Genomic DNA, 21,371 nt, shown 5'->3' with positions numbered 1-21,371 from the left:
TATGCTTATTGAAATACACAAATATAGGTGTGGCTCTGTATGTACAGCCTCCTCTGTGATATTGCATAATATTGTCCTTCCTCTTTTCAGGTGAGTAGTTGGATTGAGCAGGTTGGCGAGAAGCAACTGGAGAATAGTAGTGAATTGGAGGATTCGCTGGATTCATTGCAAAGTACACAGGGAGAGTTCAAGAGCTTTTGCAATGTTGCTTATGTATGTATAAATTATTTTGGTTGAGCAATTTGTTAATTGGTAGCATAACTCAATCATATTTGACTTTATTAAGATAAGGTAAACATTGGATGGGTTATCTATTTCATACAGTTCAGTTGTGATTAAAATTATGATTAAAGTTCAGGATTATTTTGTTGGGTGTTGACACAGTGGACAGATTTTTTGATTGTTCTGCATTTGTGGTCTTGGCATTAAGGAGCAATTGGCAAGACCGGAAAACAAGAATTGAGCCAGTGGCAAAAGTTCCAACCTGGCCTATGAACGTCAATTCTTATAATAGTGCCGGGGGGAGGTGAAGAGGGTAGGCATAGTCCCAGTCAGCTGTTTATGTGAATAAATAGGGTTTCCAATGATCTTCTGCCAAAGTTACTGTGCCAATCAGAAGAATTCGTGAAGAAATTGCTGGCATTAATTTTTGCTTAATACTATTGAGCTGGAGTTAGTGTTGTGATGGAAACCATACCTGCCAAATAGAAACACATTAATTTCGGCATATGGAACACTATTTGAACGTTTACTGGACATTGAGCATAACTTGTTTAAAAGGACCACAGAGCAGTGGCTGAAAATATGGCTACACATTTGCATTCTGAGAGGCAGTTGCATAAAGAGACAGTGGAAGCGCTCCCTGATTCAATTAGTCAGATGGGTTTTGTCAATAGTGATGATCAGAAGACATTGAGAGTCATTGTCTGTGTAAGAGCCAGCACTCCACCCCCTCCCCCCCTTCCCGAGTGTGTCTGGTAAGTTTTGATGAATCAACAACCCTTGCAGGCAATGCTGTGTCAAACAAAGAGCTGGTCACATGACTAACCTGCTAGCCAACCTGGGAATTGATTGAATTGTGCATCACAGTAAAGTTTTGAGACAGACTGCAATTTTGAAGACCAAAGAGAAGCAAGGTCTCTCTCTCTCTCTTTCTCTCATGCAAAGTTTCAGCGACCTATGGAAACAACTTAAGCCTCAAGACAGAAGAGCCCTGCTGCCTTCTGGTACCAGTGAAACAAGATTGAAAGTGTGCACTGGACCCCAACGAGAACTGCAAGACTTAACCAATCAAAGACTTCACAGCAAAGCCAAAAACAGTAACTTTTTATTTGCACTGGAGTGCTGACTTGGGTTGCATTAGAGTGCTATCGTGGAAGTTTGATAACTGAGGATAATTAAGGGTTAATTTTATCTAAAGTCTAATCTGTCTTTTAGTTAGCAGATTAACTTAACAGTTGTTGTTTGGGTTGGAGAGGGTGAGTGTTAGACCAGCTTTAAACAGGGCTCACTCAGGCTCTGCTTGCAGCTGCACCTTGTTAATTAGAGAATTGGCTTAAACCAGTTTTTAGGGGCTAGAGTCAGTCAGTATAAAAGTGGGCCATCTTACAGTGCTGACTTTGTTTGCACTAGCGTGCTGACTTGGGTTGCATTAGAGTGCTATAGTGGAAGTTTGGTAACTGAGGAAGTTCGGTGAGGAGGGAGCGAGGAGTTCCTTTCATTTCCTACCTGTCCTCAGAGTGAGGGGAGCCGAGAGCTTCCAAAGAGCACAGCTGACTGGTGAGTAAGTCCTGGTGGGTACTTTTCAAAGTGGATTGAATTGTAAGTCATTGTTTTAGCAAGACTTGGTTGTTTTTTAAATTATAATCTTCTATAGTTTTAAATTTAAAGGGTTTAGTCATGGCAGGAGAGCTTGAAGTCGTGGTTTGCTCCTCTTGCTGCATGTGGGAATCCGGGAACATTTACAGTCCCTGGGACCAGGATGTGTGTCCAGCTGCAGCTCCTGGAAGCTCGGGTTTCAGAGCTGGAACGGCAGCTAGAAACACTGTGGAGCATCTGCAAGTCTGAGAGCATTGTTGATAGCACGTATAGAGAGGTGGTCACATCGCAACTGAAGGGACTTGAGGAAGGAAGGGAATGGGTGACCACCAGGCAGTTCAAGAGAAACAGGCAGCTAGTTCAGGAGTCACCTGGGGTCCCGCTTGCAAATCGGTATTCCATTTTGGAGGAAAGTGAGTCTGGTTCCTCCAGGGAGTGCGGACAGAGCCAAGCTTCTGGCACCGCAAGCAGCCTGTCTGCACAGGAAGGGGGAAAGAGAGGAAGAGCAATGGTAATAGGGGATTCTAATAGTCAGGGGAACAGATAGTCGCTACTGTGGCCGTCAACGTGACTCCAGGATGGTGTGTTGCCTCCCTGGTGCCAGGGTCCGGGATGTCACTGAACGGCTGCAGGGCATCCTGAAGGGGGAGGGTGATAAGGCAGAGGTCATGGTACATGTTGGTACCAATGACATAGGTAGAAAGAGGGATGAGGTCTTGCATCAAGAATTCAGGGAGTTAGGCAGTAGACTTAAAAAGCAGGACCTCTCGGGTTGTAATCTCTGGATTACTCCCAGTGCCACGTGCTAGCGAGTATAGAAATAGGAGAATAGAACAGATGAATGCGTGGCTTAAGAGTTGGTGCAGGAGGGAGGGTTTTAGATACACTGGGACCGTTTCTAGGGAAGGTGGGACCTGTACAAGCGGGACGGTCTACATCTGAACCAGAGGGAGACTAACATCCTTGCTGGTGGGTTTGCTAGTGCTGTTGAGAGGAGTTTAAACTAATTTGGCAGGGGAAGGGGTCGCAGACTCCTAGCAAAATAGGGGCACAGCTAAGCACAGGAAAGCAAACAAGTTAGAGGGAATACAGCGGAAGTAAGTTTCAAGGGAGTAAGACCTGGATGGAAGGCCTCTACTTTAATGCCAGGAGTATTGCAGGTAAAACGAATGAGTTAAGGGCAATGATTGACACGTGGAATTGTGATATAGTAGCCATCACGGAGACATGGTTGAGGGAGGGACAGGATTGGCAGCTCAATATCCCGGGATATAGAATCTTCAGGCGAGACAGAGGAGGGGGTAAAAGAGGAGGAGGCATTGCAATATTAGTTAAGGAGTCCGTTACTGCAGTAAGGAGAGATGATATCTTGGAGGGGGCATCAAATGAAGCTTTATGGGTAGAGTTTAGGAAGAAAAAAGGGACAGCCACATTGCTAGGTGTTTATTATAGTCACCCAGATAGTCAGTGGGAAATTGAGGAGCGAATATGTGCGCAATTTGCAGAGGTGTGTAAAAATAATAGGGTAATTATATTAGGTGATTTCAACTTTCCCAACATTAATTGGGATAGTCATCGTGTTAAGGGCTTAGATGGAGTGGAGTTCTTAAAATGTATACAGGAGAACTTTTTAGCTCAATATGTAGAGGATCCAACAAGGGAGGGTGCAGTGCTGGACCTAATTCTGGGGAATGAAGCCAGACAGGTGGTTGATGTGTTGGTGGGGGTGCATTTTGGTGATAGCGACCATAACGTGGTACAATTTAAGCTTGTTATGGAGAAAGAAATGGACAAGTTGCAAAAAAAGGTTTTGGATTGGGGGAGAGCGAATTTTAGTAAAATAAGGCAAGATCTGGCCAAGGTAGACTGGAAAGAGTTACTTGTCGGGAAATCTACAGAAGAGCAGTGGGGGGCATTCAAAAAGGAAATGGGGAGGGTACAGGCCCTACGTGTTCCCTCTAGGGTAATAGGTAGGAGCAACAAGCCCAGAGAACCATGGATGACCAGAAACATTCAGGGTATGATGAGAAGGAAAAGAGAGGCTTTTAGCAAATACAAGGAGAGCAAATCAATGGAAGCATTAGTGGAATACAGAAAGTGTAGGATGGAGCTTAAGAAAGCAATTAGGAGAGCAAAGAGGGGATATGAGAAAGCTCTGGCTGGTAAAAGTATGGAAAATCCCAAGATATTATATAAGTATATCAATGGGAAGAGGATAACCAGGGAAAGAGTAGGACCCATTAGGGACCAAGGGGGAAATTTGTGGGTGGAACCAGAGGACATTGGTAGGGTGTTGAATGAATACTTCACATCTGTCTTCACCCAAGAGAATGAGGATGTAGATATGGAAATTAGAGAGCGAGACTGTGAGGTTCTTGAGCAAATTGTCATAGGGAGTGACAAGGTATTGGAGGTTTTGGAAGACTTAAAAGTGGACAAATCTCCAGGTCCAGACGATTTGTGTCCCAGGATGCTGTGGGAAGTGAGGGTGGAGATTGCAGGGGCTCTGACCCTAATTTTTAATTCCTCTCTGGCCACAGGGGAGGTGCCAGAGGACTGGAGAACAGCTAATGTGGTCCCACTATTTAAGAGAGGTTGTAGAGATAAGCCAGGGAACTACAGACCAGTGAGTCTCACGTCAGTGGTAGGGAAACTATTGGAGAAAATTCTGAAGGAGAGAATCTATCTCCACTTGGAGAGGCAAAATTTGATTAGGAATAGTCATCATGGCTTTGTCAGAGGGAAGTCATGCCTAACAAATTTGATTGAATTTTTTGAGCATGTGACCAGGTGTGTAGATGAGGGTAGTGCAGTTGATGTAGTTTACATGGATTTCAGCAAAGCCTTTGACAAGGTCCCACATGGGAGACTTATCAAGAAAGCAAATGCACATGGGATACAAGGTAACTTGATAAGGTGGATTCAAAATTGGCTTAGCTGTAGGAGACAGAGAGTGATGACAGACGGCTGTTTTAGTGACTGGAAGCCAGTGTCCAGTGGCGTACCACAGGGATCTGTGCTGGGTTCCCTATTATTTGTCATTTATATAAACGACATAGATGACTATGTGGGGGGTAGGATCAGTAAGTTCGCGGATGACACAAAGATTGGCCCAGTGGTTAACAGTGAGGTGGCGTGTCTTGGGTTACAGGAAGATATAGACGGGATGGTCAAATGGGCAGAAAAGTGGCAGATGGAATTTAACGCTGAAAAGTGTGAGATGATACACTTTGGAAGGAGTAATGTGACGCGGAAGTATTCAATGAATGGCCTGACACTGGGAAGTTCCGAGGAACAAAGGGACCTTGGCGTGTTTGTCCATAGATCTCTGAAGGCAGAAGGGCAGGTTAATAGGGTGGTGAAAAAGGCATATGGGACACTTGCCTTTATCAATCGAGGCATAGATTACAAAAGCAGGGAGGTCATGTTGGAGTTGTACAGAACTTTGGTAAGGCCACAGCTGGAGTACTGTGTGCAATTCTGGTCACCACATTATAGGAAGGATGTGATTGCATTGGAGGGGGTGCAGAGGCAATTCACCAGGATGTTGCCTGGGATGGAACATTTAAGCTATGAAGAGAGGTTGGATAGGCTTGGGTTGTTTTCGCTGGAGCAGAAAAGACTAAGGGGTGACCTGATCGAGGTGTACACGAGTATGAGGGGCATCGACAGGGTGGATAGGGAGCAGCTGTTCCCCTTAGTTGAAGGGTCAGTTACGAGGGGTCACAAGTTTAAGGTGAGGGGTGGGAGGTTTAAGGGGGGACTTGAGGAACAACTTTTTTACCCAGAGGGTGGTGACGGTCTGGAATGTCCTGCCTGGGAGGGTGGTAGATGCAGGTTGCCTCACATCCTTTCAAAAGTACCTGGATGAACTCTTGGCACGTCATAACATTCAAGGCTATGGGCCAAATGCTGGCAAATGGGATTTGGTGGACAAGTCAGGTGTTTTAATGCATCGATGCAGACTCGATGGGCCGAAGGGCCTCTTCTGCACTGTATTATTCTGTGATTCTGTAAATTCTATCTACCACTTCAAACCTTCTCCCCTTTAATTCTTTCTCCTCCTCTATCTATTTGTGTGTGTGTTTATCACATATGCATGCTAGGGTGATTGCGTCGCATATTTTTCGTAGTTTTAACTGAGTCTTTCCTGTTTAAAGCTAAGAAAGTCTGTCTGATTGGTTCCTTTACAATTATAATTAGAGAGCAGTGAGCAAGGACTCACTGAGGGGAAGTTAAAAACTCTGTTTTTAAAGGTTAAATCCTGTTACGAGCAAACCAGGAAAGGGCCAAGAGGGGAACCTGAGACCCCTTCCTCACTCGGTCATAACAGAAATTTGGGGGCTAGTGTCCGAGATTGCACCCATAGACAAGCGAGAATTTGGAAGTGGGAAATCAAATTGATCCCAAACAAAAAGAGAAATGATTTCAGTACAGGTTTTCTTGTGGTTGTGTGTGCTCGAATACTAACATGTCCGTGACCGAAGCCAGTAACTACCCAAGCCAGGGTGAAGTAACTTGGGATAAATTAAAGGCACTGTCTATGGAAGGCCTAAGGAATATGGCAGTGTGGGATCACTTTCCGGGCTAAAGCCAGGAAGTCCAAACTCTTAAGACTAGTGGCCAACCGTTTTTCCCTCGAATCTGAAGAATCAGAAACTGGATTAGAAGTAGACTCCGACAAGGTATTGCTAGCAAAGATGCAATTGGAACAGAGGAAACTTGAATTTGAAGACAGGGAGAGACAGGGAAAGAAAGGGAGAGACAGGAAAGAGAAAAAGAGAGAAGAGAGAGAGAAAGAAAGACAGGAGAGAGAGAGAGAAAGACATTTTCAGAAGAAACGGGAGGAAAGAGAGCTGAGGCGACTTGCGTTAAATTGGGGACGACAGAGTAACCCCATGGAAAATCAAGTAGTATGGGGCTGTGTACTGAATTTTTAAAATCTTCCCAACTGATTCCAAAATTCAATGAGGGAGACGTGGAAGCATTTTTTGTATCTTTTGAGAAACGTGCAGTTAAAATGGCCGGCTGAGAGTTGGACTATTCTGTTGCAAAGTAAGCTAACCAGAAACGCTCATGATGTTTATAAAAACAAGAAATGCTGGAAATGCAGGTCTGCCAGCATCTGTGGAGAGAGAAGCAGAGTTAACGTTTCAGGTCAGTGACCCTTCTTCAGAACTAATTTCAAATTTCTGGCATCTGCAGTATTTTGCTTTTATTAGCCCATGAGTTTATTCCCTGTTGCCAGATGAAAGTTCATCAAATTATGAACTGACAAAAAATGCTATCCTCGGGGCATATGAGCTAGTACCGGAAGCCTACCGCCAGAAGTTCTGAACCCTCAGGAAACAGACTTACTTGGAGTTTGAAAGAAGTAAGCAGCTGGCTTTTGACCAGTGGTTGAGGGCTTTTAAAGTGCAGCCCAGCTATGCAAACCTCAGAGAGGTGATTTTACTCGAGGAATTTAAAAACACTCTCCCCCTCTCCATAAAGACCCACGTGGAGGAACAAAGAGTAAATAGAGCGAAGCAAGCCCCAGTTTTGGCTGATGAGTTTGCTCTAATATACAAGTTGCTTCCCCGGGGGAAACCTTTCCTAGTTAACCCCACAAACCCGAAAAGAACAAAGGGTGGGAAGGTGATAGGAGCCCAAGCAGTCCTGGGAGAGAAAGAAAAGCAGGACACACAGGGGGCCCTCCTCCAGCCAAAAATAGTGGTGCTGTAAGTACGAGTGAGACTAGGAGACCTGTGTGCTTCCATTGTAATGCGGCAGGTCATCAAGAGCTGACTGCTGGAAACTACGGTGAAAGGCTGTAGGGTTAATCAGGGCACATCTGCTCAGTGAAGGAGAAGGGACCCTGAAAGAAATCACAACAGAACAAGCTGGGGCTTTAACTGCAGCAATAGTAAGACCCAGAAAACATAATGCCATGGGTGCAGGAAGATTTAATAGGATGCCTGAAGGTTATCAGGATTTTGTGTCTGAAGGGAGAGTACCCCATACCCCTCGAGTGGGGCAAGCACGCCCATAGTAATCTTCAGCGACACAGGGGCCACTAGATCCCTTTTACTGGGAAAAGGCCTGACCTTTCCCCCAGAGAGTGCAGTAAATACCAGAATGATGGTAGATGGTATTGGCGGGCAGTGTACGCCTGTACCTTTACACCGGGTGCACTTGGAGTACGACCTAGTTTTGAGACTGGTGATTGTAGGGATTGTCCCTAGTTTGCCTGTGGATGGGGTTGACCTGCTCCTAAGTAATGATCTGGTGAGGGCAAAGGTGGTAGCTTCCCCAGTCGTGGTAGAGAGACCACAGGAGGTCAGAGAGACAGTGGCAGGAGACGGTCCCCTGCAGTTCCCCTGAATGTGTAGTGAATCGGGCCAAGACCAAACCAGCTCCGCCAGAAAGGACTGAATTGGCACTGTAGACAGATGACCATGAGGTCTGTCTGTCTGTCTGTCTGAAACTTTCTTTAGAAAGTTAGAGGACCCAGGGAATGAATTAAATGGATCTTCCCTGGATGAGGCTCAGCGAGCCGACCCTGTACTGAGAAGTTAGTACAGGCTGCCCAGACTGAAATTGAAGCAAAGGGAGTCCTGATTGCTATTATTTGAAGAATGAGGTACTGATAAGGAAATGGAGTTCTCCTCACAGACATGATGACAAAGAGCGGACAGTGGTTCACCAGTTAGTGGTGCCGCAGAGGTACCGGAGGGAAATATTAAGAATGGCCCATGAGATTACAGTGGCTGTACATGTAGGCATACGAAAGTCCAAAGCCCGCATAAGGCAGCAGTTTGACTGGCCAAAACTCCACAAAGATGTGGTGGAGTACTGTAGGAGTTGCCACATGTGCCAGGTTGAGGGGAAACTCCAACCTGCAGTGAAATCTGCACCCCTAAGTCCTGTACTGTCATTTGGAGGACCCTCCAGCAGAGGGCTGGTGAACTGTAAGGGATCACTGCCGAGAACAAAAGGGGACAGACAGGCACAGGGATAGCAAGAAGTTAGAGAGGAAAGGGGAAACAGGGACAAAGAGAACAGGTTACAGGAGGTCTGGGAGGATTCCCAAATGAAAACCCCCTACTGTCCGGTTAGCCAATCCCGAAATGTTGGAAAAATTAGACTCCACGTCCTCCAATGTAAATGCAGATACCAGAAGCACAATATTTACAGAAACCTGTAGAGACAAAGAAAGTCCTCAAGAGGGCAGAGAAACAGGCTGATGCCTCACCTAGTCAAAGTGCTGCAGTGGAGGGCAGTAGAATCTGGACAAATAGCTGCAAGCAGGAGTGTCCCAGAGGACAAAGGGAAGATTAGCAGAGAATCTGCCCCCACAGTCCGGAGAGAAGGGAACCAACTATCCACTGAGGTAAGCAGCACTTGGATGACTCACCAGAGCACTGAAAGTGAGATCAGAGTGGATCCACCCACTGCCGACCCCCATTATCAGAGCTCCAACCCAGGGCTAACTAAATCTAACCATCCCCCTACAGACCCCAACAGGAACAAAGGCACCCTAGACAATCATGGCAATCTGCAAACTTCAAACCTCTCCAAAAAACACATATTCATTGGGATGACCATTTCCAACATATTGCAGGTTGAAAGTGAAGAAACTTTCAACCCCTTGGGCAACACATAACTATTTCAGATCCACCTCAAGGACAAAAGGGCAGTCCAAAGCAGCACTGCTACAAAGGAAAGGCTGTAACAATTTTAAGATTCCTGAATGAATAAGAATGAGTGAAAAAAATGCATGTGTGCTTTCCTATACTTTCTCTTCCTTCTAATTTATAATGAAATGCTCCCCCTAATGTCGCATTTCATTTGGCCGGAGATGGAGGTGTGATGGAAACCACACCTGCCAAATGGAAACATATTAATTTCGGCACATGGAACACTATTTGAAAGTTTACTGGACATTGAACACAACTTATTTAAAAGGAACGCAGAGCAGTGGCTGAAAACATGGCTGCACATTTGCATTCTGAGACAGTTGCATAGAGAGACAATGGAAGCGCTCCCTGATTCAATTAGCCAGATGGGTTTTGTCAATACTCATAGAGTCATAGAGAGATACAGCACTGAAACAGGCCCTTCAGCCCACCGAGTCTGTGCCGACCAACAGCCACCCATTTATACTAATCCTACATTAATCCCATATTCCCTACCACATCCCCACCATTCTCCTACCACCTATCTACACTAGGGGCAATTTGCAATGGCCAATTTACCTATCAACCTGCAAGTCTTTGGCTGTGGGAGAAAATCGGAGCACCCGGGGGAAACCCACGTGGTCACAGGGAGAACTTGCAAACTCCACACAGGCAGTACCCAGAACCGAACCTGGGTCGCTGGAGCTGTGAGGCTGCGGTGCTAACCACTGCGTCACTGTGCCACCCCAGTGTTTGGCCCATAAAAATTAAACAATCTGATTTGTTTAAAACCAGCTGCATATTATAAATGGTAGGTAGTCTCATTATAATCTCTAGAAAAAACTGTTTCAAATCCAAAAATTAGAATTTGGAGGAAATTGAAGAGCAGCTGGTAATTCAATATATTTCATGAACTATGCTGCAGCTTTAACAGACCCCAGAAACTAGTATCCCCAAACATTACTGGTATTTGAATTTGAGGCTGGAATACAATAGTCCCATGGTGCTGAGTTGATTGAGGAATTTTTTTATTCCCACCAAGATTTGAAGGCACAGAGGAAATTGCCAACTATCATTCCGCTCCTGAAGCATAGAAGATGGAGGACTATTTCATTGGCGTATATTAGATTAAGCACAGAATTTTATGGATAACACACTTGAAAGTGGTTTTGATAGCAATATTATACCGTATCCAAATAACATGCTGTACTTTCAAAATTTAAATCACATGGGGTGATTTTGAGATCCTGCTCTGCCAGCAGGAACCATGGTCAATGGGAGCTTGGGCTGCAGAATTAGGACTAACTTGTAACCCTGGCTCTGACCTGCTTCCCTTTGGATGTGGCAACCCTGCTGAGAGTGTGGAATATGCTCATATTCGCTGGTTCTAACTGATAATACTGATACTGATGATCAAAAGACATTGAGAGTCATTGTCTGTGTAAGAGCCAGTACTCCATGCCCCCAATGAGTGTGCCTGGTAAGCTTTAAAGAATCAACAACCCTTCCAGGCAATGCTGTGTCGAACAAAGAGCTGAGCACATGACTAACCTGCTAGCCAACCTGGGAATTGATTGAATTGTGCATCACAATAAAGTTTTGAGACAGACTGCAATTTTGAAGACCAAAGAGAAGCAAGGTCGTTCTCTGTCTCTCTCATGCTTTGTTTCAGGGACCCACTGAAACAAATTAAGCCTCAAGACAGAAGACCCCTGCAGCCTTCTGGTACCAGCTGAACAAGTTTGAAAGTATGCACTGGACCCCAAGGAGAACAGCAAGACTTAAATTGCCTGTGTTCCTCCCACCCCCCTTGCCCGTGTCTTCCCCCTTGCCCGTGTCTTCCCCCTTGCCCGTGTCTTCCCCCTTGCCCGCCACCCCCCCGCCTGTTTCCACCCCCCCGCCTGTTTCCACCCCCCCGCCTGTTTCCACCCCCCCGCCTGTTTCCACCCCCCCGCCTGTTTCCACCCCCCCCGCCTGTTTCCACCCCCCCCGCCTGTTTCCACCCCCCCCGCCTGTTTCCACCCCCCCCGCCTGTTTCCACCCCCCCCGCCTGTTTCCACCCCCCCCGCCTGTTTCCACCCCCCCCCCGCCTGTTTCCACCCCCCCCGCCTGTTTCCACCCCCCCCCCGCCTGTTTCCACCCCCCCCCCCGCCTGTTTCCACCCCCCCCCCCGCCTGTTTCCACCCCCCCGCCTGTTTCCACCCCCCCGCCTGTTTCCACCCCCCCGCCTGTTTCCACCCCCCCCGCCTGTTTCCACCCCCCCTGCCTGTTTCCACCCCCCCCTGCCTGTTTCCACCCCCCCCTGCCTGTTTCCACCCCCCCCTGCCTGTTTCCACCCCCCCCTGCCTGTTTCCACCCCCCCCTGCCTGTTTCCACCCCCCCCTGCCTGTTTCCACCCCCCCCCGCCTGTTTCCACCCCCCCCCGCCTGTTTCCACCCCCCCCCGCCTGTTTCCACCCCCCCCCCGCCTGTTTCCACCCCCCCCCCGCCTGTTTCCACCCCCCCCCCGCCTGTTTCCACCCCCCCCCGCCTGTTTCCACCCCCCCCCCGCCTGTTTCCACCCCCCCCGCCTGTTTCCACCCCCCCGCCTGTTTCCACCCCCCCCGCCTGTTTCCACCCCCCCCGCCTGTTTCCACCCCCCCCGCCTGTTTCCACCCCCCCCGCCTGTTTCCACCCCCCCCGCCTGTTTCCACCCCCCCCGCCTGTTTCCACCCCCCCCGCCTGTTTCCACCCCCCCCCGCCTGTTTCCACCCCCCCCGCCTGTTTCCACCCCCCCCCGCCTGTTTCCACCCCCCCCCGCCTGTTTCCACCCCCCCCGCCTGTTTCCACCCCCCCCGCCTGTTTCCACCCCCCCCGCCTGTCTCCACCCCCCCCGCCTGTCTCCACCCCACCTGCATGCCCACCAGCAGACACACCCCTTAAACTGATAAATCAAAAAAGTCCAGACAGACAAAAACTGCATAATATTATTGTAGATTTTTAATTTGTTTTTATTTTATTTATTTTTATTTAGAGATACAGCACTGAAACAGGCCGTTCGGCCCACCGAGTCTGTGCCGACCAACAACCACCCATTTATTCTAATCCTACATTAATCCCATATTCCCTACCACATCCCCACAATTCTCCTACCACCTACCTACACTAGGGGCAATTTACAGTGGCCAATTTACCTATCAACCTGCAAGTCTTTGGCTGATACTCTGATGTCACAAATACATTGGAATCAAAGAAAAAAGTTGTAACAATAAACACCTGTTACTCTTTACTCCAGAGGTTGCACTGCAACCTCTCTTAATCTTTTGCAACCAATATAACTAACAATGTTCTTGAAACTAATCCTGAGCAAGGCCAAGACAGATTTCTTAAGTACTTGTCCATCTCCCATGAACGGACAATACGGGTGATCTTTTGATTTACATATTTATAGGGCCTTCAAACAGGCAGTTATTTCGACTATCCAGAGATAGGCTCTTCCTAAAGTCATAGTGGGTTGATTGTCAGCAATACTAGGCGGGAAGTCCATCAACCCCATTTTGAGGCCGTTACCGCACCATTAATGCTGATTTTGGGAAGTTAAAATCAACCCCATTGTGTTCTTGTACAACACTTTAACAGGCATCATGTAAAATACTGTATTCAATTTTTGTATCTTCATGGTGGGTGATATAGTGGCCCAAAGACCAACCACTAAAATGATCCTAGGTTTAAAATCCTATAATTATTGCAATAGGCTTAGTGAACTAGATCTTTTTACTCTTGGAAAGAATAAGCTTTGGGGAGATATTTAAAATGGTGAAAGGGCTAGACAAGGGGTGTTCAACCTTTTCACGTGAGGGGCCACATTACAAATTTTATCTTACATAGGGAGCCAGTGAGACAATTTCGGAAAGATAAAGGCATTAAAAATTTATCTGACTATTAATCAAAACAACAAAATGTGCATTTTTGTGAAGAAGCTTTAAAAATGAGAAGACTAATTTATTGACTTACTTTCTCTTCACTATGTTGGACTCTGATTTAGTGAGATACCTGTTTTTCTTTGCTTGCACAAGTAGTCAGTGTCTGCCTGCACACTTCTTGTAACGATGCAGAGCATTCCGGATAGATGTCCATCTGTCAGCAATAACCTTTATCGCTCTCTCTCTTCCCTCCCTCCTACCCCCGGCAACCGACTGTCTCTCTCCCCCTCCTTCTCTGTGTCCTGCCCTTCAGTGCCTCCCCCCACTGTATTGTTCCCCGTGTGTCATTTGCCCCCTGTGTGTCATTTGCCCCCTGTGTGTCATTTGCCCCCTGTGTGTCATTTGCCCCCTGTGTGTCATCCCCCCCCCTTTTGTCGTTGCCGCCTCCCTTTTGTCGTCCCTCCCTCCCTTTTGACGTCCCCCCCCTCCCTTTTGACGTCCCCCCCCTCCCTTTTGACGTCCTCCCCCCTCCCTTTTGACGTCCTCCCCCCTCCCTTTTGACGTCCTCCCCCCTCCCTTTTGACGTCGTTCCCCCCTCCATTTTGACGTTCCCCCCTCCATTTTGACGTTCTCCCCCCCTCCCTTTTGACGTCCTCCCCCCTCCCTTTTGACGTCACCCCTCCTTTTTGGCGTCCCCCCCCTGTGTGTCGTCCTTTTCCCCCCCCCCCCCACCCCCGTGTCGTCCCCCCCCCGTGTCGTCCCCCCCCCTCCCCTGTGCCGTCCCCCCCCTCCCCTGTGCCGTCCCCCCCCTCCCCTGTGCCGTCCCCCCCCTCCCCTGTGCCGTCCCCCCCTCTCCCCTGTGCCGTCCCCCCTCTCCCCTGTGCCGTCCCCCCCTCTCCCCTGTGCCGTCCCCACCTCTCCCCTGTGCCGTCCCCACCTCTCCCCTGTGCCGTCCCCCCCTCTCCCCTGTGCCGTCCCCCCCTCTCCCCTGTGCCGTCCCCCCCTCTCCCCTGTGCCGTCCCCCCCTCTCCCCTGTGCCGTCCCCCCCTCTCCCCTGTGCCGTCCCCCCCTCTCTCCTGTGCCGTCCCCATCTCTCTCCCTCTGTCCCCCATCTCTCTCCCTCTGTCCCCCATCTCTCTCCCTCTGTCCCCCATCTCTCTCCCTCTCTTCCCCCATCTCTCTCCCTCTCTTCCCCCATCTCTCTCCCTCTCTTCCCCCATCTCTCTCCCTCTCTTCCCCCATCTCTCTCCCTCTCTTCCCCCAGCTCTCTCCCTCTCTTCCCCCAGCTCTCTCCCTCTCTTCCCCCAGCTCTCTCCCTCTCTTCCCCCAGCTCTCTCCCTCTCTTCCCCCAGCTCTCTCCCTCTCTTCCCCCAGCTCTCTCCCTCTCTTCCCCCAGCTCTCTCCCTCTCTTCCCCCAGCTCTCTCCCTCTCTTCCCCCAGCTCTCTCTCTCTCTTCCCTCAGCTCTCTCCCTCTCTTCCCCCATCTCTCTCCCTCTCTCTGTACCCCATCTCTCTCCTTCTCTCTGTACCCCATCTCTCTCTCTCTCTCTCTCTACCCCATCTCTCTCTCTCTCTCTACCCCATCTCTCTCTCTCTGCCTCCCCCTCTCTCTCTGACCACTGCTGAGAGCGGGAATATCAGTTTCTGAACTTTGGACAGCTTTGGGGTTTTCTAGGGGACTTTTTAAAAAAAAATCAGAACCCACTGGAATGCCCTGAAGCTATACTGACAGGTGCTGAGAGGGAACAGTGTGTTCCGAACTTCGGACAGATTTGGGGTTTTCCAGTGGGTTCCGAATTTTTTATTTTGAAAGCCTGCTGGAAAACCCTGCATCTGTCCAATGTTTGGAAGCCACTGTTCCCACTCTCGGCACCTGTTAGCTGTGAATATGGAACAGAGTGATAATGAGCATTAGATAAAGACCTGAGCTTTGAAATTCGAAATCATATGTGAAACGGACAGTGTGCTTTTTTTTAAAGCCAGTCTGGTCAGAAAGAAGCCAATGGGAAATTTCTCATCTCTGAAATTACCAGTCACGGACCCCTGGCAAGGATGAGGAATGGCTGGGTACAGTTTACATCCGCAGGCCGGTTGGAAAGTTTTGGCGGGCCTGATCCTGGCCTGCAGGCTGCATGTTGGACAATCCTGGGCTAGACTGTGTCTGTGTGGGCAGACTATTTGGACTAGATAGCTTAGAGAAAAGAGAGACAGTCAGGTCTATAAACTGTACAAGCAGAGGGCAATTAGGTACATCAGACTACACAATCCAAATTCAACTGTCAGTCACCACTGTGGGCAGGTATATCTGGTTCAAGTCCATGGTCGAGATCTTAACTACCAGCAAGTTTCTGTGTGCTGGTGTGTCATTTCCTGCCCATTTGCAGCAGAATGAAGCCAAGGCAGTTTCAAGGGCCATCCCACCCAAAACATTTGAGAAATAGTAGAAATTCGTGCTGCCTAGAAGCCACCTGCCGACGCAAGGTAGGTGGCAGCATTGAGTTCCAGGGCGTGTCATAGCAGTCTCGTGTTTGGAAGGGTGCGAAATGAGTAGAGGACAACGGGGACATAAGCTATCCATTGGTGCACCTCCTGGCCTCTCCTGGTGCTGATCTACTTCTGTTCCAGATTGGTGCAACAACAAAGCTACCGCAACATCCCCACTCATGCCCGAGTTCAAATTTAAGTCTGGTCCCTATTATGTCATTGGAATCAGACATGCATATGTAAAGGAGGATCCGTCAGCTTTGGGCAGGTGTCCTTGCCTCCTGTCAGGAGAATAGGTTAAAATTGCAGTTGGCGTGACCCTGGTGGCTCCAAGGCGGGCAAGTCATTTTGGTCATTTCAACTGCCTCCCCCTCCCACCTGGTTTCCGCCAGGTGGATAGGCTTAAAATCATCTCCTACGCTTTTAGGAGAGTCTAGGGCTTTCAATTATAAACTTGAATGAAAGCATTAGTAAGACACAAAAGACACCTCAGTGGATAAATGTAGCTGTTATTCTGAAATGCAATTTTTGAATTTCCTTATTTTGTTTAAACTCTTATTTTTGGTAAATTCTAGTTACTGTGAAAAGAATGATAGGTAAAAGTGATTGTATTTTGAGCAGTCTGTTGGAACTTAGTGACAAGTATGAACATTATAAGGTCGAAATATTCTCTTAAAAGAAAGATAACCCGTTTAACATGAAAATTACTTACCTGTCAGTGCCACCTACAGGAGTGACAGGTACTGCAGCTACATGAGTTTTCAATTAAATGGGTACCAAAATATACCATATTTAATACATCATTATAGATGCAAGTAAAACAGTATGTTAATGTAAATTAAAGAGCCAGTCTTTCAAAGTAACTGCCTATGTTGTTTACAGCTAAATGGCAAATTAACACTTTCACTGGATTTTTTTTTAATGTCTATTTATTGAAGCATTTAAGCAATTATTAGTGGAATGGTTGTTAAATGTCAGTGCTGTTGTTTCTGGCAGCTGGGTTCAGATTTACCTTAGATTTGTCATAGTTAGTTTCACTTAACAATTATTATGAATCCTAATGTCACCTTATTTACATTACCAGTGAACATGAATGCTGCATATTGTGAAAATTGGAAATATTTTGTTGGTATAGTAAAGGCTGCTCTGTTGCGATCGTCTAAAAAATGTAGATAGGGCTCTCCTTCACATCTAGCACGTGTCATAGACCAGACATTCGATCTCTACCAGTCATGTACACAATTCATCTGTATATTTAGATTTCTTTATTAAACATATACACGGATAAATATTTTGAAATGTTATAGTCAACAAATTTAGCCCAATTATTTTCATGTGCTGATGTATTAAATTGATTATTTTGGTACTTTAGTTCCACAAACTATGCGTTCTTGCTCTTATTTTTCCTGGGAAGTGAAAATTGGCAGAGAAGTCATCTTGGGCAGCCATCTTTGAACTGAGCAATCAGTTCAAAGAAAGTGGTATTTGCAGGGGTTTGATAGTGGATCACTGGCTTACGCTTTAGTTGAAGAACAGTGCTTGGCATGAGCTCTAAAAGGAAAGAAAAAACTAATTGAAAATGGAAGGTGTTCATTTTTAAATGCATTTGAGTTGTGAAAAGGATGAATATCTTATACAAGTTAAAATGTAAAATAATTACCAGTGCAAATGGCAGCAAGGTAGGTCCTTCACTGAGGAGATGCTTAAAAAATATAGACCAAATTAGGACTGAACTTGTTTGATGCATTCATTGAGGAAGTGTTTATTTCCTTTTATTGTCACCCTAATAAGCAGAACTAAGTCCCACAAGGTTGTATAGGATTGAGGGTAACAGTCAAGTCAGCTATTCGCCAATTTAGGACTGATCCTACATTGACATGTAATTTATATAGTCTAATTGTCCATTTCCCCTGTTTTCCTGCCCCGTCTCCCAATTTCTGAATGTGCAACTTGCTTAATTTGTGAATGTCTCTTAATTGCTGTCACTCTCCCACCTTAGTTAGCGCTTTAGGATATTGCCATTAATCAACTTTAAGCAGCTTAAGCAGTAATTTGCACTTAAGTTTCTTGGCATGACAGTGTAAATCACACATTTCTCTGTTAATTCAGGCTACTGATAATTATAACTGGTGTTAATATATTCAGTATGCTTTTCAAAAGACAGTTAGATCAAATTAAAAATTACATATGATAAGGAATTTGCTTAGAAATCTGTTGAGTTGAGAGCAAGGCAATGCTTTAATGCTATGAGTTTACATCAGTTTCATCTCTAAGAGTCAGGCATTGCAACATTATTGGAAAATAGGTGAGGGGAGGGGTGACATGTTTGGGTCAGAGAATTGATCAAGAATCACACAGCTGACCAGCTATATTGAATAAATGGAGGTCAGCATCCTTTCTATTCCTGGACCTTGATTTAAAAGCATCAGTCATTTTGTAATTCAGAACTGTCCAACTATAATTGTGTACTGCAGTGACTTCCTGACCTAAATGTCAGGGTTTTACAAGAACACAGGGAAGTAATTTCAAATTCTAGTAAAGTCTTTAGTTCTTTTTCAAAATTAAAACATGCAGCCCGTATTGATTTGTTTTTTCCAATTATGTTCCTCAGTTGTGCTTCAGTGGCAGTTTGCATAGTGCTGTAATTACATTGCCATGAAGTTATGGTTCAAAGTTATAAGAAAGTAAAATATACCTCATCAATATTTTGACTCCATTTTTTACATTGGTCTTTATCCAAGAAGCTGCTTAGTTGGTGTAAAGAAAAGTTGCTATATTGTTCATGTCGTGTACTAACGGGCTCGGATGCATAGAAGTGATGTTGCTAGGTAATTAAATGAGAACTTTTACTTTATCAAAGAGTAGGTTTATGCCTCAAGAACAATATTGCATTTTTTGATTATTCAATTGTTTTTCCACTTTTGATAAGGTATCCTCTTTCATTGTAGGAGTATTGCAGGAAAGGCAGGGAGCTTTTGAAGAAGCTGGAGCAGTGGCATGACTTCAAGTCACCAGCATTGCATGTTTTTGAAGGGAAACTGCAGGCATACAAGAAACAATTTGGTGAATTTGTAAAGAATCTAAATGAATGTGGACTGAAGATTGACAAGACATTAAAGTTATATGAATTCTTTGACAAGGTGAGTGAAAGGATGCAAAATCATTTCTATCCTTTAAGGTCATGACAGAGAGGAATAGATTTAACAGGTGAACTGAGCTGATCAGTAGTGATTACTTTGGCATAAGCAAATTATTTGATAAACTATTAAAGTATAACACTTCAAACTTTTATTTCCCACTACAAGCACTAAATTAAAGCGTATGAAATAGGAGCAGGAGTAGGCCATTCGGACTTTTGAGCCTGCTCCACCATTCATTAAGCTCATGTTTGACTTTCTATCTTAACTCCACCTTCCTGCACTATCCAGATATCCCTTGATTCCCTTCATATCCAAAAATCTGTCAGTCTCTGTTTTGAATATCCTCAACGACTAAGTACCCACAGCTCTCTGGAATAGAGAGCTCCAAAGATTCGCAACCCTTTGCGTGAAAAAATTCTCCTCATCTCAATTCTGAGTGACTGACTCCTTATTCTGAGATGGTGACCCCTAATTTTAGATTTCCAGCCAGGGGAAAAATCTTCCAGCATCTACCCTGTCAATCCCCTTAAGAATTCTGTATGTTTCAATCAGATTGCTTCTCATTGTTCTAAACTCTAGGGAATATAGGCCTAGTCTACTCACTCTTTCCTCTGAGGACAATCCCCTCTTCCCAGGAATCCATTTATTGAAGCCTTGTTGCAGCTGCTCTAAGGCAACTATATCCTTCCTTGGGTAAGGAGACCAGAACTGAACACCGTATTCCAGGTGTGGTCTCACCGGTCCCTTATATAATTGCAGTAAAATTTCTTTACTCTTAGCCTTTATTACAAAGGGATATAAGTATAAAATACCATTTGCCTTCCTAACTGCTTGCTGTACCTGCATATTAACTTTCTGTGATTTGTGTAGAGGGAAACCCAGGTTCCTCTGAATAGCAACATTTCCCAGTCTCTCACCATTTTAAAAAATATTGTGTTTTTCTGTTTTTTTGCTCCAAGGTGGATAATTTCTCACCAGCACATTATGGACTGGATTTTATGGAGCCAGTGGGGGTCCCAATGCCAGGCCCAAAAAGCGAAGGGAACCCTGTCTCGGCCCTTTGGAGACCCCCCTCACCTCCCCCCCACCCCCCGGGCTCTATTTAATGGTGATCAGGCAATTAACTGCCTGGCATTGGGGTCCCCATCAATTTAAGGACGGGGATCTCACCTCCAAGAGCTGCTAGCCAATCAGACAGCTTGCAGCTCAGTAGTATCACCAGAGCCATCACTGTGCTGGAGGCCTAGACCCCAGATAAGTGTGGCAGGGTCACTGGGGCCAGTCTGGCTGGCCCCAGTGAGAGATAGTGGTGGGAGGGTGGTCGTTCAGAGTTGGGGGTGTTGTTAGCGAAGGGACAGCCTTTGCCACCTGGGCCCTCCGTGGACCACACATTTCCAATGGAGAAAGCTCTTCCCAACCCCCCTGCCGCAGACCGCAGGGAGGCTGCCTTGCTTTACTGGGTGACCTCAGCACGTGGTGGGGCTCCCTACCAGTGACGGTGGGAAGAGGACCTTAAGTGGCCATTCATTAATTGACCACTTAAGGGTGTTAGTTGGCCTCTGGGCAGGAAGGCCGTCTTCAGTCTTCCCCATCCTGGACTAAGTTCCAAGGCACTCCTCCTTCCCCCTGCCCCCACCACCTTCCCACGCAATTTTATGGGCTCCCCCCACCTCTGCTGCCATCCCTAGGGGGCCCATAAAATTCAGCCCTATATTGCATCTGCTGTCTTCTGACCCACTCACTTAACCTGTCTATAGCCTCTTTGCATCCTCCTCATAGCTTACTTTCCCTTCTAACTCTATCGTCAGCAAATTTGGATATATTACACTTGGTTCCCTCATCTAAGTCATTATTATGGATTGTAAATAGCTGAGGCCCAAGCACTGATGTGATATCTCACTAGTTGCAGCCTGCCACCCTGAAAATGATTCCTTTATTCCTAATTTCTATTTCTGTCCATTAACCAATCCTCATTCCGTGCTAATATATTTCTCCTCATCCCATGAGCCCTAATTTTCTCTTGTAATCTTCTAATTTCTCTAATAATCTCTTGTATGGCACCTGATCGAATGCTTTTTGAAAATCCAAGTTCAGTATATCCACTGGTTCTCCCTTATCTAACCCTGCTAGTTAAGACCTCAAAAAACTCTTTTAACAGATTTCTCAAGAGTGACAAAATTCCATGTTGAGTCTGTCCGATAATATGATTTTCTATGTGCCCTGTTAATCATACCCTAATAATAAAATGAAGGGCTGGATTTAATGGGGCCCCCGGAGACAGGATAGGAAGCGGGGTGACCCATAGAATTGTGAGGAGGGGTTTGGGGCATGGAGGGCCCATTGCCTTCCTGTCACAGCGCAGTTTAGTCA

The 21,371-nt window shown here is 46.3% G+C and overlaps 1 protein-coding gene across 1 annotated transcript in view; it reads left to right on the top strand.

Annotated features, from left to right (window-relative positions):
• plekhg4 (pleckstrin homology domain containing, family G (with RhoGef domain) member 4) overlaps positions 1-21,371 on the top strand; it is a 401,233-nt gene that overhangs the window by 237,276 nt on the left and 142,586 nt on the right. Inside the window, exons 12-13 of the mRNA XM_068049566.1 lie at positions 91-213; positions 18,810-19,001. Of these exons, the coding sequence (XP_067905667.1) occupies positions 91-213; positions 18,810-19,001 (315 nt within the window). The remainder of the gene's footprint in view (positions 1-90; positions 214-18,809; positions 19,002-21,371) is intronic.

The sequence above is a fragment of the Heterodontus francisci genome, chromosome 17 (assembly GCF_036365525.1).
Source record: "Heterodontus francisci isolate sHetFra1 chromosome 17, sHetFra1.hap1, whole genome shotgun sequence".
NCBI classification, from domain to species: Eukaryota; Metazoa; Chordata; class Chondrichthyes; order Heterodontiformes; family Heterodontidae; genus Heterodontus; species Heterodontus francisci.
The sequence above is the reverse complement of the archived record's forward strand: the minus strand, read 5'-3'. Positions and strand labels throughout refer to the sequence as shown.